Source organism: Falco naumanni, chromosome 1, assembly GCF_017639655.2.
Source record: "Falco naumanni isolate bFalNau1 chromosome 1, bFalNau1.pat, whole genome shotgun sequence".
NCBI classification, from domain to species: Eukaryota; Metazoa; Chordata; class Aves; order Falconiformes; family Falconidae; genus Falco; species Falco naumanni.
In genome coordinates this window covers 75873727-75890715 of record NC_054054.1, presented here as the reverse complement: position 1 = coordinate 75890715, position 16989 = coordinate 75873727, and the positions used below count along the sequence as shown (strand labels likewise).

The 16989-nt window shown below is 52.2% G+C and overlaps 1 protein-coding gene across 3 annotated transcripts; it reads left to right on the top strand.

Annotated features, from left to right (window-relative positions):
- The first annotated feature begins 7770 nt into the window (after positions 1–7770).
- HOPX (HOP homeobox) lies at positions 7771–15733 on the top strand. Of its 3 annotated transcripts, none has more exons than XM_040599838.1 (3): positions 7771–8090; positions 12817–12991; positions 15482–15733. In XM_040599838.1, the coding sequence occupies exons 2-3, from the start codon at positions 12848–12850 to the stop codon at positions 15557–15559; spliced, it is 222 nt and encodes a 73-aa protein (XP_040455772.1). In that variant the 5' UTR covers positions 7771–8090; positions 12817–12847; the 3' UTR covers positions 15560–15733. The 3 variants fall into 3 exon arrangements, with proteins under 3 accessions (XP_040455772.1, XP_040455787.1, XP_040455779.1); XM_040599853.1 differs by lacking the exon at positions 7771–8090 and adding an exon at positions 12488–12573; XM_040599845.1 differs by lacking the exon at positions 7771–8090 and adding an exon at positions 12569–12672.
- Positions 15734–16989: the final 1256 nt, after the last annotated feature.

Sequence of the window (16989 nt, the reverse complement as noted above, 5' to 3'; positions counted from 1 at the left end):
TTGACTAGTATCGGACTACTCACCAGTGCTTGGTGACCACATTTAATTTATCAGATGCATTAAAATCCATATGTCACTTCGCTTGCTCAAAGTGTTGACTGGCTTCTACTCATGGCATCTATGCCCTAGCTAAAATCAGTAACATTGAAGGATGTTACTGTAACCTTTAGACACCAGCAAACCTTATGCCAAGCATCCTCATTAGCTTATTACATTTGTATGAAGCTAACAAGGGGTTATACCAGCTGAATAGCATGGTTGTGAAACAAGGTATGAAAGGATCTCTTTTCTGTCAGAGCTCGGACGGTTCAATAATATTTTGATTAGGATTTTATGATATTTTCTAGCTTCCCCAGATCAGCATGGTCTTGATCTGACTGAGAAGAAAATGTGCAAACATGCAGCTAGGTCAAACACAGATCAGAAGATGTCTTATGACTTTTGCTAATGAAGGGTAGATATGGTTTTGTTCCTGGTTGAGCTACAAGAAGAGCTTTTTTAATTGATTAAATTCCCAGCTCTCCCTCCTGTGGAAATATTAAAAAAAAATTTGTCCAGGAAACACACGTAAACAAAATGTTCCCTGGACTCCACGCACTGTTGCCCAGTAGACCTGTGGGTGTATTTGCTGGGACAGCTGGGTTCTAGCCCCCAGCTGGGCTGTGGGTAGTTTGGAAGCACTCAGCCCCTTTGCTCTAGGCACTCTTTGGAGGGTTTCCAGGTTTTCTGAACCAGAGGCGGTAACACACTTCGGTTTGAACAAGGAGGAAAGCATCTCACCTCAAATTTCTGGCAGAGCTTTTCAGGACTGGAGAGCCTGAAGTTCTCTTGGGTGTGATAGAAACGTATCAGACCCACCATGCTTCCACTTAAATGCTTAAGGCTCAACAAATATTGCTAGCTGTTGAAAACTCTTGTCTATTGGAGAACATCTATCCAAAGGTGCTGGCCACTAGCAGTGACCCAGGAGTGACTCCCTCTGCCTCTCAGGTACCAGTGCAGTGTTAGCCCGTGCTCTCACATAGCTGCTCCCTCCGGCCTGGGTGGCACAGAACCAGGAGCAAGAGCAGAAAGGAGAGGGGAGCCAAGGTCTGAACCCTGCGGGAGACAAGTCAGCATGAAGGGCTTGAACTTGGGGTTTGCATCTTTCTCCCTAGGTGGCAGCATTTGTTTTCTTGTCAATCTCATTATATTTCGTGTTCTCAGTACGGGTGTAGGAAAGACTTGGTATTAATAACTATCATTTGTACACATAAACATACGTGTTTCTTTTCATCCGTATTATTAGTGTTACCAGTGCGCAGTCAATCTCATTTACCTGGCAAAGTTAACTTGCTTTTTTCCTCATCATGGAATCCAGGTATGTTTGCTGAAAGAGACTCCACAGTACACCATTTTGTAAAAATTTTATTCTGTGGGTAAATGCCTCATAGATGAACCTGTGGCATTCATTGCCATGCACAGGATTGCATTGGGTTCTCTCTTACTTAGCTTTACAATTTTCTAGCTGGTCATGCAGCAGTTGCTTCATTTTCTAAACCCTAAACATTTATAGAAGCAGCACATTTCTGGACAGAGCATTCCTAGCTAGATAACCTCAGAAAAAAATCGTAATTTTCCTCTATGACTGAGTCTCACCTTTACATTGAGGAAAAATTAACCCTTTAAAAGTGGGGGGTTTTGTCAGCTGTTGAGAAACTAAAATTCTTGGACACTCGTTTTATTTTACCTTTTAAGCAGATCTGAATTCTTCTTCCTGACATTAGATGCAAAAGTATTTAGAACTGACTTAAACTTATTCCTGCTTACGCCAGTGTGTTCCAGCTTCCCCAGTGACAGAGGAGAAGAGACTGAAAAATCCTTCCGAGAAGCTCTCTGGAGCAGAGAATAGGGCAGGGATTGAGATGTTGCACTTGTCTAGTAATAGTCCAGTGTCATTGTATCCTGTGGGATATTGCAGAAAGCCTCAAACTGCTGTCCTGGAAAAGCCTGGGTTTCCTGGGGGTCCTTTTTCTTATCTGCCAGTCCCCTTCAAATATTTTGGATACCCAGCAAGCTGCAGATATCTGTAAATGGACACCTGAAGTGAGCTCTCTCCATTTCTTTTTGAAAAGCATCCGTCAAAGTGATGAGTGGCTCCTTTAGGAAACTTTGGGGCTGTCTACATTAGCTATCTGGATGCATACCCTTACAGTCCGTAAGCACCAGGAAATTCCAGGTAGCTTGGTTTTCTATGTTAATTTCTAAAAATCAGCTTTGCAATCACATGGGATTCAGCACTTTCCTGCGGATCTTTTTTTTTGATGGAGTAGGTAGTGGTTTGTAAATGTATGGATATGCTTGCCCCACAATGTTCTTGTCTTCCCTAAGCTTATGCTGGGAGACATAAATACAACTAGAATACACAAATCAGTAGTGAAATGATTGTGAGTGGGAAGTCATGTCAGTGATTAAGTTTGTCTAGTAAGAATCATAGAATCATTTAGGTTGGAAAAGACCCTTAAGATCATCAAGTCCAACCATAAAACTAACACTGCCAAATCTGTCACTAAACCATGTCCCTAAGCACCACATCTACGCATCTTTTAAATACCTCCAGGGATGGTGACTCCACCACCTCTCTGGGCAGCCTCTTCCAATGTGTGACCACCCTTTCAGTGAAGAAATTTTTCCTCCGGCACAGCTTGAGGGCATTTGCTCTTCTTGTATCATTTGTTACTTAGGAAAAGAGACCAACACCACCCTTGCTACAACCTCCTTTCAGGTAGCTGTGGAGAGTGATACTGTCGCCCCTGAGTCTCCTCCTCTCCAGACTAAATCCCAGTTCCCTCGGCTGCTCCTCAAAAGACTTGAGCTCCAGACCCGTTGCTGGCTTCATCACTGTTCTCTGGACACGCTCCAGCACCTCAGCATCTTGTAGTGAGAGGCCCAAAACTGAACCCAGGATTCAATGTGCAGCCTCATCAGTGCCGTGTACAGGGGGACAATCACTGCTCTGGCCCTGCTGGCCACACTGTTTCTGACACAAGCCAGGCTGCTGTTGGCCTCCTTGGCCACCTGGGCACACTGCTGGCTCATGTTCATCTGCCACCAGCCAGCACCCCCAGGGCCTTTCCCACCAGGCAGCTTTCCAGCCACTCTCCCCAGCCTGTAGCGTTGCATGGAGTAGTTGTGATCCAAGTGCAGGACCTGGCACTTCTCCCTGTTGAACCTCATACAATTGCCCTCAGCCCACTGGTCCAGCCTATCCAGATCCCCCTGCAGACCCTTCCAGCTCTCTCAGCCCAGCCCTGCTGTGCCCACCCCACTGAGCAGGGTTCCCTGTGGCCAGGTCATAGAATTAAGAAACAGGAGACCCATCTGCCAGCCCAGTCACTGCATCCTGAGCGAGACAGAGATGGCAAGGAGCATCCTCCTCCACCCTGGAGCCTCTCTGCCAGACATGCTGGGTACAACCAACCCTCTGACAGCCCGGTGCCCCGGCCCCACAAAGCTGGAGCAGGGGGAGCTCCCAGGAGCAGGGGATGTCCTGCTGCAGGTGACCTGCTCCCTAGGGTGATGAGGCTGTCAGAGCAATGAGGGAGCCAGCCATTAGCACCTCTGTTGTGCTCACCCAGCTGTCCCCATGGCCAGCCATGTAGACAAGACTGTCAGCAGCTAGCACCCAGGTAGCTGCAACGCCTTCGTCCCAAAAGCAGCAAAACCCAGGTTGCTAAAGGGGAAAAAAAAAATTAAGTTAGTTACACAGGGCCCCTGAAACCCCTCTGTGACACCCAGCAGCTGGAGCAGAGAGCCAGTCTCCGTTACATCCTTCACTGTCACCCTGCCAGTCATTGTGGTCATCTGCCAGTGCCACAGGGGCTCTGGTGGTGCCCCAGGCTCTGTGGCATGTGTCATATGGAGACAACCCATCCTGTTCACAGTCCTGAGGCCTGCAGTGATGCCCCAGAAGCTGATGGCACTGGGGTCACCTCTCAGCAGGTGCCCACCGTGGCCTCGTGCCACCTGCCCAAACTGGCCCAACAGAAACCACAGGGACCACTGCCGGCCGGTGTCTCTGGTGCCACAAGGCAGGCACAGGGGCCAGGGGCACTCTCCCTGCCCCTCACAGTCAGCAGCACCCCTGGGCTGCCCGGCCTGAGACAACACAGGGCAAAATGTCGTCCTTGTCCCTCACGGTGAAGGCTGAGGAAAGCGCCCGGTCCCAGCGGTGCAGCTACAGGCTGGTGCGTACCCATGCTCACGCCACTACGGCCCTTCGCCCTCCTCGCCATGGACCCTCAGCACAGCATCCCTGCTGCAAACAAGTGGTGGCAGGTGGTGGCAGGTTCGTGGTCTGGCAGAGCTCATCCCTGCTCCAGGGAGGGAAAAAGTCCCCTCCCTGACCAGTATACAAGTATTTGACTCAGGGCTTCCAAAATCCGGCAGCTTCAGCCTAGAGGTTTAGACCAGGACAGATTTCAGGAGGCATTTTCCAGCCTCCCCACCTCCCTGACTCACTCCCTAGAAAATGCACAGCCATCAGAGTCTCTGGGAGGGCACTCGTTCCTCTCCACATCCCTCTGGCACTCCAGGAGTAGAAAGCGGATCTGCATGTCTCCTCTAGCCTCTTCCCTGCCTCCCACCAGTGCCAGACCCCATGCTTTCCTGGGCTGGGCACGGCGGGCAGCTGACACGTGTGATGCCCTGCTGGCTCGCTGCACATGCTAGGGCATGCTCTGCCTACAGGCAATGGCAGAGCTGCTGAAAAGCCTCCTGGCAAGAAACTGCACGTATCTGCGCCTGGTTTAGTCACTTCAAAACAATCTGGTTAGTAAGAGGGAGAGAAGGGAGGAAGACTGTACCCCAGGCAGAGATCGCACATGGAAATACCAATGAGATGACACGGTTCTCTGGGAAGCATTGGAACAACTGGAGGAGCAATAAAACACCGCAGTTTCCATCCACGCAGCTATATCCCACAGACAAAGAAAAGGCAAGAATCCTATTGGAAGTCACATTTGATTTGTATCTATCCGGCCTGGATCAGTTCTGATGCTGAGGAGAGACAGGTTGAGCACTAAAAGGAAAGGAAAAGGCATGAAGAAGAGTGCAGCCGAGGGAGTCGCTGAGCTGGGGTGGGCAGCAGGCAGCCCTGCCCCAGCAACCAGGGCAGCAAGGAGCCACCTGTGCCCACCTCCTCCTCCTCTTCCCCCTTCCTGGAGTACGGTCTGAGCGAACACTGTGTGCTGCTGGCGCTCAGGCTGCAGCTAGTGTTGCCGCTCTCCCAGGAGAAAACTGATCAAAAGATCAACGATTCAGTCAGGTCCTTGTGTTTTGGGGCATCCAACAAAGGCAATTGTTAGCTGCACCTTGCAGAGCAACTGATCTCTTACGCTGTTCTGGGGCAAGTGAGTTTTGCAGGTAGAAATCTCGTCTGATTACCTGCAAGAATTGTCCTGTGAGTCAGTACTGGCTGGTTAGGGAACTCTTCTCTGAATGGAAGCCAAAACATTCTGTAAAGCCTTGTTTCCAGCCACATTTTTTGGGTTAGTAGCCAGAAAACCCGAGCACATCAAGAAAGAAACACTGGAAAACAAAACAGAAGATGGCTTTTGTGGTTTTCCTTTGCATTGGTGCGTTCAGGTGGAGAAGGGGAGGTTTTGCTCTCTCTCTCTAACAACTGGGTTGCTGTGGGGAATCTCTGGAAAGCACACATTTTTCAGCTCATATACTCAGAAAAAGACAAAAATCTCTGCTTTATGTCCAGACAAGAGGTGCTGGTACTAAGCCTCATTTTCAGGAAGGAAAACATGGACAAATTCAGGAGAGACACACGCACAGGGAGTATGAACAAGTCAGAAAAGCTGAACTGTATCCCATTCTCTCCTGGTGGCTTAAATGTTGCTTCCTTGTGCTCTTCATCTTCTTTCCATCCTGTCTCCATGCAGCATTAGGACAACATTTGAGCCAGGATGGCCGTGAGCTGTGTGTCCAATGCCCCCACAGTGACTGCAGCCAACACGTTGCCGTAGTGCAAGCGCTGGATGATATTCAAGCCTGTGCAAGAGGTGTCCAGAGGACTGGGATGCTGAACACACACTTTCACACTGTCACTGCAGGACTCCCAGCACCTCTGAAGCAATTCCAGTGGCATGTCTCAGCCTGAAACACGTTGCTCCCAGTGCAAGTCTGGGCTGGGTTCACAGGCTAAGGGAAAAGGCTTTTTTCCACATTAAAGACTTTCTCTCTGTTGACAGTAATGAACAAGGGAAAAGAGGAGCCGATCCCACTCCTGCAGGCCAGGTTACTCACATTTTGCAATGCTTGGGGCACACGCATGGAAGAAAATAAAAGAGAGCCTACAAACATCAGAAAATCTTTCTGCGATCTATCCTGTCTCCAAGCCTGGACAAAAGCAGGTACCGGAGCAGAGCACAGGCACGGGGCAGGTAAGTAGCAATTACCCACCAGAGCCCCCCCAAGCACATGGCAGCGTGCAGTTCAGGGCCTCTGCCTGGACCTCCCACATGGGGTCTGAAACCCAGGGCTGTGTCCTGCTGGCAGGGGTCTGCTCCAGCCCCCTTGAATGCACCGCAGTCCCTCCAGCAACGGCTACTGGAACCATCCCATCAGACACGTCTTCCAGCCTGCTTGCCTCCACCCATCGCTACCCATGCTCCTGTCGCTTAGCACCAGTGATAAACAGTATATAGCCCCTTGGCCAGGTGCCTGCCCAAGGCATGCAGGATCAAGTCTTGTCCCGAAAACCTCCTCTGGCAGCCACTGAACAGCACCACTTGGTTTATCAGGCAGTGAGGCTATCCCTGTAGCAAAAAAGCACTCTTGCTTGATCAATATAATCCTGCTAGGAAAATTGGCACAGATCTGCCTGCCCTTTGGCGCAGATGCCTTCACAATCCCCTTGTCTTGGCCTGTGTTTCCCACCACGTTACAAAACCACTCAATCTTCAGGACAGTTTTGGCTCATTGCTAAGCATATGGCAGGTCTCTGGCCGGGGTTTGTCCAGCCACTTCTCCCCAGGGGCAGGGCTTGCTGCCCCTGGCTCCAGCCAGCTCCACAGCTTTCTCTATCGAGCGCCAGTTTGCCTTTTGCTCTGGCAGATAATCTCAGCCATTGCAACCCATACTCAGCTTCTCATCAGCCCTTTCTCCAGCCCTTCTGATTTTCCAGCATCCCCTTCCAGCTGCCTGTGAGCTGAGTGAAAAATCCGCTCCTCCCCACTGCACCCCACCCTGCAAGGTGCCTCTTTTTAAGCCGTTGTCTAATGCTTCCAGCCCACCCCACTGGGAACCGCAGGCTCCTGGGCGCTTTAACCGAGGAGAGCACGGGTATTTGGCAGAAGAGGATGCCCTGCCCTTCTCCCCATCCCCAGCCACGCTCCTGCCCTGTGTCTCAGTGGGCTACAGCTGCAGGTCAGACCCAGGACCCGGTCCTGCCCCCCCTATACCCAGCCTGGCAGGATCACAGGGCTGGCCAAGGTGACAGCAGGGTCAAGAACGTTACACCTGGACAAACCATTTTGTGGGCAACATGGTGAGATGAGAAGCCAGCCCCACGCTGTCATGGCTGCTGCCGTGCTCCATCAGCAAAGCCAGGAGCCGGGGTCCCCGCAGCAGGGCAGCGGGTGACAGCCTGGCCAAGGGGGCAGCGGTGGGGACCCCAGGGCCCCCGTGGGGGCAGGCGGGCTCGGTTGGAGCACAGATGAGCGGCTGAGCGTGGTTTCCGCCTCACCCCGCCTTCACCCTTCCTGTACCCCTGCAGGAAACAGCCCCAGCGGCCCTCGCTCGGCACCCGCAGGACGACGGCCACCAGCCCAGAGCGTGGTGGGACAAGACCCGAGGACTCCGGTGCCACCCGTCCGCAGAGACCCGCAGCGTGCACCAACCATGCGTTGAGCCCTGCCAAGGAGAGTGGATGCCAAACCTGAATTACCAGCCCAGAGAGTGGCTGTGGATCCCAGGAGCTCCTGTGATTTGCGGCAGGTTTTTCAGGTCCCCGCCTGTCACACACACGCGGATACTTAAGCAGTCACCCAAGGACCTGCGGGGTTCTTCTTTTACACCCTCCTAGTCCGTGCCAGCTCCAGGTAAGCACCGGCTTTGAGCTGGGGGTGCTGGGGTGGATTTGCAGTTTGGGATGGGGAGGGGGGTGGAAAGAGGAGCTGACCTGTGCTTGCTGGTGCTTGAGAGGTTGGAGCAGCACCCAGCAAGGCTGTGGTGGGAAAGCTGCATGCAGGGAGGGAGACACACAGGCAGGCAGAGACCCCAGGCTGGGGGTACCACGGGGACCTGCCTCTGCTTAGGCAGCCGCTGTGCTCATTTGCTTTGTTCCCATCCGATGTTATCTCTAAAAGGCTGAACAGCTAGTTTACAGGATGCATGACAGGTGTTTTTTCCTTATTTATGGCAGGGTCTGGTTTATTTTTAAAGCCTCGGTCCCACCTTATCCTGTGCGCCATGCTGGCTGATGTTATCCACAGCCATCCCACAGCAGGAGGACAAGCAAAGCTTGGGACAGGACACAGCTCTGCAGCAGAGCAAGGGAGGGCAGGAGGGCTCGTTTGCATTGAGAACTGCTATTTTGATCCCTGCAGTGGCAGGAAATAGCTGCAAGCTCAAACCACACACAGGTGCCTCCAGCCTGATCCCAGCCCTGACAGTGGGGAGGGTACTGGGGAAGGGGTGAAGAAGACCAGCAGGGTCTATGGGGCCCCATCAGCTGGGCAGGAACTACTGCTCAGAGAATTTTCCAGGGGCTTCAGTTGCAGAAAATCATTAGAAAGCCGCACAGCCCGCCAGCTATTGTGTCTGCTGTTCAAAAAAGCAAAGCTGAGCAAACAGAAACCATGTCCTTGCTGGAAAAGTGGCTGCTTTCTGCCAGGAGAGTAAATGCTGACTGCAGTAGCACTGCTCGGCCGGCATGGTGGGAGACAGACGGGATGTTCCTCTCCCATCTCAAGGCTGAGCTGGGAGCCCTGCTAGTAACCCCAGGGTGTCTCTGGGGAGCTGGGTGCAACCACAGGACACAGGTAGCATAATTGCAGAGGGACATCTCTCTCCACCCCGCTGCTCCTACCTAGGTCAGGTCAGTGAGGACCGTGTCCAGCTGATTTTTAGAGACCACCAAGAATGGAGGTGCCCCCATCTCTCTGGTCCCTGTCCCCATGTTGTACCCCTCCACACTATGAGTACTTTTTCCCCAATAACTGATCAGGCTTTCTCTTGCTGCAACTTCCATCTATCAGCCACTGCCTTTTGTCTTCTCCTTCCAAAATGACCCTTGAAGGCGCATTTAAATGCCCCATCAGCCACACTAAGAGCACCAGGTGCTGCCTGCACAGCCTCTGTGTACACAGTGATGCTGGCTGGAGCCATCCGCTGCCCAGGCAACCCCTGAACCCCTTGCGAGCTTCGGCTGGTGGCTGCTCTCACGTTGCTCCACCTAAAACCAAGACAGGCAGAGCCAAGTGTGAATTCCCCAGGGCTCTCTGGCTCTACACGTAGGACAAAGTAGGTGTCACCGGTGCTGCGGTTTCACTGTAACAGTGCATCTGGCGTTGTCATTTCCGCCTGGGTGTGTAACCCCCAGCCACCCAGCTCTCATCCCCATGCTGCCCAGGGGAGACAGCAGCAGGCATGGGACTGCTCACAGAGCTGAAGGATGACCACAGCTCCCCAGCCTTTCTGAAAGCCAAAGAGATGGTTTACATCTTTTTCACCGAAGAAGCCATTTTTTTCCAATGCCTGCAAAAAAATGTAGGCAGAAAAAGGTAGTGAGCAGTGGTGCTTCTCAGCAGCTGAGCGAAACAGTTGTGATACTCCATATTTCTGTCAGGCTTAGAGAAATGTAAGGAAGAAAAATCACCTCTCCTGTATAGGGGAGAGGTCCTGTGCAGCCTGAGGGCCAGGTTCCAGGCCTGGCTTTAAATGTGGCTCCATTTAAGCAGCTGATAGTTGAGCAGTGGTCCATATGGCCAGTCAGGACTTTTAGGGACTCCTGGTACCCTCAAATCCTGTCATTTATCCCATTTTTAGCACCCAAGAGGTTCCACATGCTGGGTGCCACACGGTGCACAGGGCCACATGGCTCCTGAAGACCTCCAGGACCTAATGGAGCAATATGGGGAGACCTGCAGAGCCCTCCAGGACCCCCAGAGGTTTGACCTTTTCCTGAAAGTCATCTCACAGCCGTCAGAAGTAGGAACTTTTCTCCCTCCAGAGCAGGGTAGAGGGGAAACAAGAGAAAACCATCAGGCATCACATCCTGGGTGCCGGGGCACCCTGAACTGCCAGCAGCTGGAAGATACTGTATCCTACAGGGAAATGCCTCAGGAACCTGGAGATTATCAGAAAGAGAAACAGTTGTGTAGATGAAACATGAAAGTTAAAGCACATGTTCCCTATGCAAATCAATGCACACATGTTAATGTACATTAATGCAGCAGGCTGCAAACGACGATTTATGAGCCACCAGGACATGTGGCTGCTGTTGGCCCAGCCTGGATGTGATCCAGAGCTGATAGGAGCCCTGAGGTGACTGGGCTTTCCAGGAGAAGAGCAGGTGGCTCCGTAGGGTGCTGATCAAGGAGCAGATGAAGAACTTGTGGCCTGAGCTTGGCCTCATCTGCACTTTGCCCTCCTGGAACGCCTGGCAGCCACGGTGCTGGAGAGCAGCACCTCAAGTCCATGGGATCTCCTTTTCCACCTGCACCTTTTCCAGAGGTCTCCAAATGCCCAGGCTAGGTGAGGAGCGTTCACCTGGTCCCCACCAGCTCACAGACGTGAGGGACTGCCCTTTGTCTGCCCCTTCCTCTAAGGACACCTCCAAACTGAGCCGACCCCAGGGTAGCCCAGGCAGCTGCTGCCACACACCAGTGGCCACAACGCTCCGCAGACAAGGCCAGCTCAGCTCACAGCACCTGGGGTTGAAGATGGCCTTTCCCTAGCCCATCTCGGGGGGGGGGGGGGGGGGGGTGGGGAGGGTGATGCCATCTGCCAGCACCATCATGCTCAGAGCTGCTCCAGCCCTGCGTAACCACTGTGTTAAAATCAGGTTTTACCAAGTGACTCAAGGAGAGTGGGTTGTTTCACAATCAGCCCTGGTCTATTTATAAGCCTCTACTCAAATGCCAAAGGATCCTTTTATTAGTCAAAGCACCTCCTGCAGACGAGGCTTAGTGGGGCCTTTGCTTTTTGAGGTAAAGCTCAAAGAAGAAGCTCTCTCCAGCCTCTTGTGAATAGCAGAGCTGGCTCTCTGCAAGCTGCAAGGCAGTTTCGGAGCTCAGCCCCATCCCAGCACTGCTGTCAGCAAGTGAGAGCCCTGGGGCACTCGGTACACCCCAGGGTACCCAGTGAGCTGAGGTGAGTTATCCATCAACGAGGAAAGCAGTTGGGTTTAAAGCTACGCAGCAGAGGTGCAGCATGATGGAGGTGCCCGGGTTCCTCCCAGAGCCAAAGGGAAGGAGAAGCTGGACTGCAAGGTGGAGGCAGGCAGCAGGCAGCCCAGAGGAGTCCCAAGGTGGGCCAAGGGCTCCTGGCAGCCCCCGAGAGCCAGCAACACCAACCGCCCGCCTGACAGGGACGGGCCAGGCAGCTCGGACAGCAGGAGAGCAGATCAAGAAAGGCCACATTTTTGCACCCAGCTCCTCCCCCGCCAACACCCCACAGCTCGGTTTCGGAAACACCAAAATGATTCAGCATCAAGGGACTCCTGCATGCTTTGTGGGGGCAACGCCTCGCATTTTAGTTGACTGAATTGGCAGGCTCGACCCTCTGCCATGCGGGAGCCAGCTCGGAGCCCTGCAGAAGAGAGGTGTGGGACTTCGCCATGGTGTACTTACTTGTTTTGCTTGTGCTTTTGTGCCAAGTCTGCCAGAGATTCGTGCAAAGCACCAGTGGGACAAAAGTTACTCTGGAGGGGAATGTGGGTCCCTTGCTCCTGCCATTGCTGGGAGCACCTATCACTGACCACAGCTGAGGGCACTGAGGGCTTGAGCAACAGACACGCACAGGGTAAGGTCCTCCGAGGACTGACCCTTCACTTATACACTGAAAAACAAATAAATAGTTGAGTGATGGTCAGGAACGTGACTGTTTACGCCCATGCGTGATAACATTAAATATTGGTAAAAACAAAGTAGCTCATTGCCAGCTTTGTGTGATGTCTGGCCGTGCTGCTAGGAGTAGGACCAGGACAATGGTCAGCAGGGAAAATGGGGTGATTGCTGGGTCTAAGCCCACACTCCCAAAAGAGCCTGTGTCCTCTGGTTTGTGATTTCCTTGCACAAACTTGCCTGGTTGCTGGGGAGAAGGAAAAAGAAAACCCAAAAATGCTAGGCTGGATGCCAGATACTGGCCCCTTACCCAGAAGATGAATAATATTTTTTAAACTAATGTCTTTAAATTAACCGACTCAACACGCCTGGTGCTGTGACATCCCTCCCAAGTGACGCTCAGGCCTAAATATGGCTCTAAACAGGAATCATCCCCACGGGAGTCACACTGGCTATAAATACAGCAACGGGAGCGCTGAGCAGAGGACGGGCTGCTGCTTCCTGCCAGCCGAGGATGGTGAGGCAGCTCTGCTGGGCAGGCACCACAGCGGGGAAACCGAGGCAGGAGCTGCTGGGGGGGCTGCGACTCCCGGCTGCGCTCCCCTGCATGCCTTTGGTACGGGACTTGTGCCCTGAGGTGGCCAGAGGCCACTGGGAGGGGCAGAGCTAGTGGGGACAGGGATGGCAAATCTGGGGCTCAGCAACTGTGGCCTCACCGGCCGCTCCCAGCTTGGGCAGTGACGCTGGCTCCTCTTCACAGTGACTGGCCCACAGCCCTGCCCCAGGAGGAGATGGCCACTGAGAAGCCAGTGACTCTCACTGAGGAGCAGCTGGAGATCCTGGAGTACAACTTCAGCAAGGTGAACAAACATCCTGACGGCACCACGCTGTCCCTCATCGCAGCCGAGACCGGGCTCTCTGAGGAGCAGACCCTGGTGAGTGTGTGCCCCTCGCCCTTGCCTTGGCACCAGCCCTGCTCCCCCTGTGTGCCGCTGTGCCCCACACACTCCCTGCATCTCCTGCTCATCCCATCCCCAGCTCTTTATCATACTCCCAGCACCCTTCTGTCCCCCCACATGCTTCCTACTGCACCCTCTGCACCTCTCATGCTCCCCACTTACTTGCTCCTTACTTGCACTCCTGCACCGCTCTGCACCCTGCATACCCCTTACCACCTCCCACACTGCATCCACAAGTCTCCTCTGCACCTCTGCAACCCCCACTGCACCCCTAAACCCACACTGCACCCACAGGGCTCTACTGCCCCACTGCATCTCCGTGTCCCCCACAGCCACCCTGTACCCACATTCCTCACATGTTCCTGCCCCTGCATCCCCAAAGACCCTTTCCCCTGTAATTGCAGCCCCTTCACTCACTGTCGTGGCCTCCCACACAGCAGCCCTGTGCCCCCCTGGGACCCCTGTGCCCACCCTGCCTGGGAGCCCCATCCCCAGCCTGCCTGGAGACCACACTAGTGCTTCCCACAGCCAGAACAAGGGCACACCTTGAAGGTCACCAGCTGTCTGTGGAGCCCCAAATATACAACCCAGGCATGCTGTCCTGTCCTTCCAACCCACTTCTGATAGTCTCAGGTGCCTAAACCACTGCTGGCTTTATAGTCTGAAGAAACTACGATCATTTTAAAGCAGATACAGGATAGATGCAACTCCTGCAGGTTGTGCCATGGGACACGCTCCGGCTGTGCACACGCACCCTCCCTGCAATTAGCTACTTCAGCATCCCCAAGGCCAGATACTGGGCAAGACTTTCAGCCTCCCCAGGAGACATAGAGGCCTCCAGATGTCCCTTCACAGGGACAGACTGCCACGGTCTGGGACTTCCACCAAGTCCTGTGCTCCACTAGACCCAGAGCAGCATTGATGGGTATAGAAAAGAAATCCAACCCACTGAAAAGTTAGCAGCATTTTGCAGAGAGCTGCCAAGCCTGGCTCTCTTTGGGCAAAGCCAAAGGAGATAGGAGAGACAAGCTGGCAATGGCCCCATTTCATCTGTCCCAGGGAAGGATGCTGGTATAACACCCATTGTACTGATAGCCCTTGGATGGACTGGAAAAGGAGACCAAGGAGACCCTTCCTTTCTGGCATTTGTGACAGGCAGGTACCACTGCTTGTTTGAGGCAGCAAGGAGGCAGTACCCCTGAAATACATTTTCTTCCTTAGAAATGGCACTGCTTCATTTTTTTTTTTCCCTAAAGCAAGTTGTAAACACAGGCCATATATGCCAGGACACCTCTGGAGATGTCTTAAAATCTTCCCTGATAGCCACCTTCACTATGAATCCAGGGTGCTCCCAGAGATCTGGAGATGAAGGTCATGTTAGGGACAGGACTGAGGCTGGGATGGTAAGCTGCAAAGTGCCTGCATTGCGTATGGCACAGAGAATCGTTGCTCCTGACATCTGGCGTGCTTTATCGACTAGATATACCAGCTATTTTAATAAAAAGATTAGTAAAAATGAGATGCAAAGAGCTATTGAGTCAACAGGAGATGATGGTTTGGGGCAGGAAGGGAAATTTTCAGGAGGAGGCTGGGCAGGCAATCATCTGACTGGATGTGGTCCAAAGCAGCATTAGTGCTGGAGCTGCTTGTAGAGAGTGCCGTGGTTGTGCCATTACAGACCACAATAGCTTCAAAAACAGCCATGAACAAATATAGCAACAAAACGAACAGCAACAAAGCAAATCACAGGCACATTCCCAAACAAGAGGCTGAGCTGTGCTTCCGGCACGCACGTTGTATTTCTCCTTTTACTGAGGTAGTGTGGCTTTATGCAGCTGCATTTTATCTGATATTTGAAATTGTGGCTGTGTTCAAGTGGCATCAGCAGCTCCGGGAATTGGCTTAGAGATGTTAAATTACTACAGAATAATGTAGCCATGCATATTGCTTGAGGACTAAGATAATCTTTAACCCATTTTTTAAATCTATTTGTTCTTAAATTTGTTGAGAGCCACTGTGTTGTCTCTCATCCTTTCTGAAGCAGGCCAGCTTTTGATTCCTGTAATTTTTGGACCAGCAGTGACTGTTTCACTGCTCCAGCCATTTAAACTGACACCACCCAGCAGCTCCTTACCCAAACTCTTACTCTGTTTGCAAGAAAAACGTGGACTCACAGCAATAAAATAAGGACCCACTCATGCCGTCAAGGTCTGAAGTGAGCAAGAGAAACGAGTTTGAGAGTGCACACCTAGGTAACAAGCCCGTTTGGTGAGAAGCAGCTGTCCTGCTGCCTGTGCTGCCTGGGAACAGTGCAGCACCTTTCTACAAGCTAGCAGCACCATGAGTTTCCCTCGCCTGGTCCCACGTGCTGACTACATCTGCACCTTCAGCAAGGTTATTTGCAGCCCAGAGCACTCAATCTCTGTGTTTGGGTTTGTTTGGTTTTTTTTTTTTTTCTTTCTCCAGAAGTGGTTCAAGCAGCGCCTGGCAGAGTGGAGGAAGTCTGAAGGGCTGCCCTCAGAAAGCGGTTCTGTCAGGGACTAGAGGATGCTGCTCCGATCCCCAAGCCTGATGTAAATGATGCTGAAGCTCTTCAGAGTGGGTTTCCTTGGGGTTCTTCTGTTGCAATAGGTTTTGAGATACAAAGTAATACCCTGCTATTTAACATAAGTTTTATTTAAAGTGTACATAACCAGGAAAAAAAATTATATATCTATATCTATGTGTGTGTATACAGCTTCTGATGGCTGCATAACCTGTTTAGTGATTTCCATCCATTAACAGCAGCTGCAGAGGGCAAGGCAATCTCATGCCCTTGTCCCAGGCTTGCAGAAAAGCTGTCCTGAAAGGTTCAAACATAGAAGTGGGGAAAAAAAGGTTCTTTTCCTTATGATCAATAGAGTCAAAGTATGTGTGCTAGCTTTAATATCATCCAGAGAGGAGGGCATCTGGAAAAGCAGATGTTTTTCAGGTGATCTTAAGTCAAGATGCCTGAGTCAGCTCTGGATATTGGCAAATCAGTGCCTACACCATAACCAGACCAAGCCAAGCCCCCCTTGAACGTTCCTCACATTTCTGTTAAAGGTCACCACAGGGAAAGAACTGGGCTTTTATTTTTTTTTTTCCCAATGCATTAATAAAGAAGAAGTTTTTTTGGTGAAAGGAGCTGTGTTATGTCCCTGCTTGTGCTCACTGCCCCAATGGCAGGAGGCAGACTCCTTCCTCTGGGAGGGCAACTCTTCTCCAAGGCAACCTCAACGGGAACTGCATGTTTTCCCTCTTACCACAGGGATAGCCCACAGACATGGGCAACCTCCTCTTCTAGGGCACCCACAGGTCCATCCATGGCAGCCCACACAGCCCCCAAGCCCTGAGGCGGCAGAGGCTGGTGGTGCCGGGTTCCTCCGCAGGGTGAGAGGCCAGACCCCCACCTCCTTCTGGCCATTCTCAAGCCTGAGGGATGGAGGTGTGCTGGGGCTCTTGCACAAAGCCCAGACCCTCATCCATCCTGGGACAGAACAATGCATGGGCTAAAAAATAACCATCGCTGTTTCCCAGTGACCTTACCTTGTTCAAAGGGTTCAAAAATCCTCTGCTTAAGTGGATTATTGAATCAATTAGTAGATCCTCTGATTAATCCTCTTCTGGTTTGTGGTCACCTGCCTCTACTCCTTTGGAAGGAGAATCAGCTTTAACACAGGGAAGATTAAGATACACTGGCACTGAAACTGCCACATGCTCTCATTCATGGGTTTTGTCCCTTGCTGGAGAGCATCTCTCCTGCCTCAGTGTCTCCAGCCCCTCACCAGCAGTTGGGCTGCCAGCGCGAAGCACTCCAAACCCATAGGACACAGATAAAATCAATCTCCCTTGCCATGTCCCACACAGGTTGTGGCATTCCCCTGCAATCCAGCTGCCAAACTGACTCACACTCAGACTCGACTGGAGCTCAGAGTTAGTTCTGCAGAGTCTGG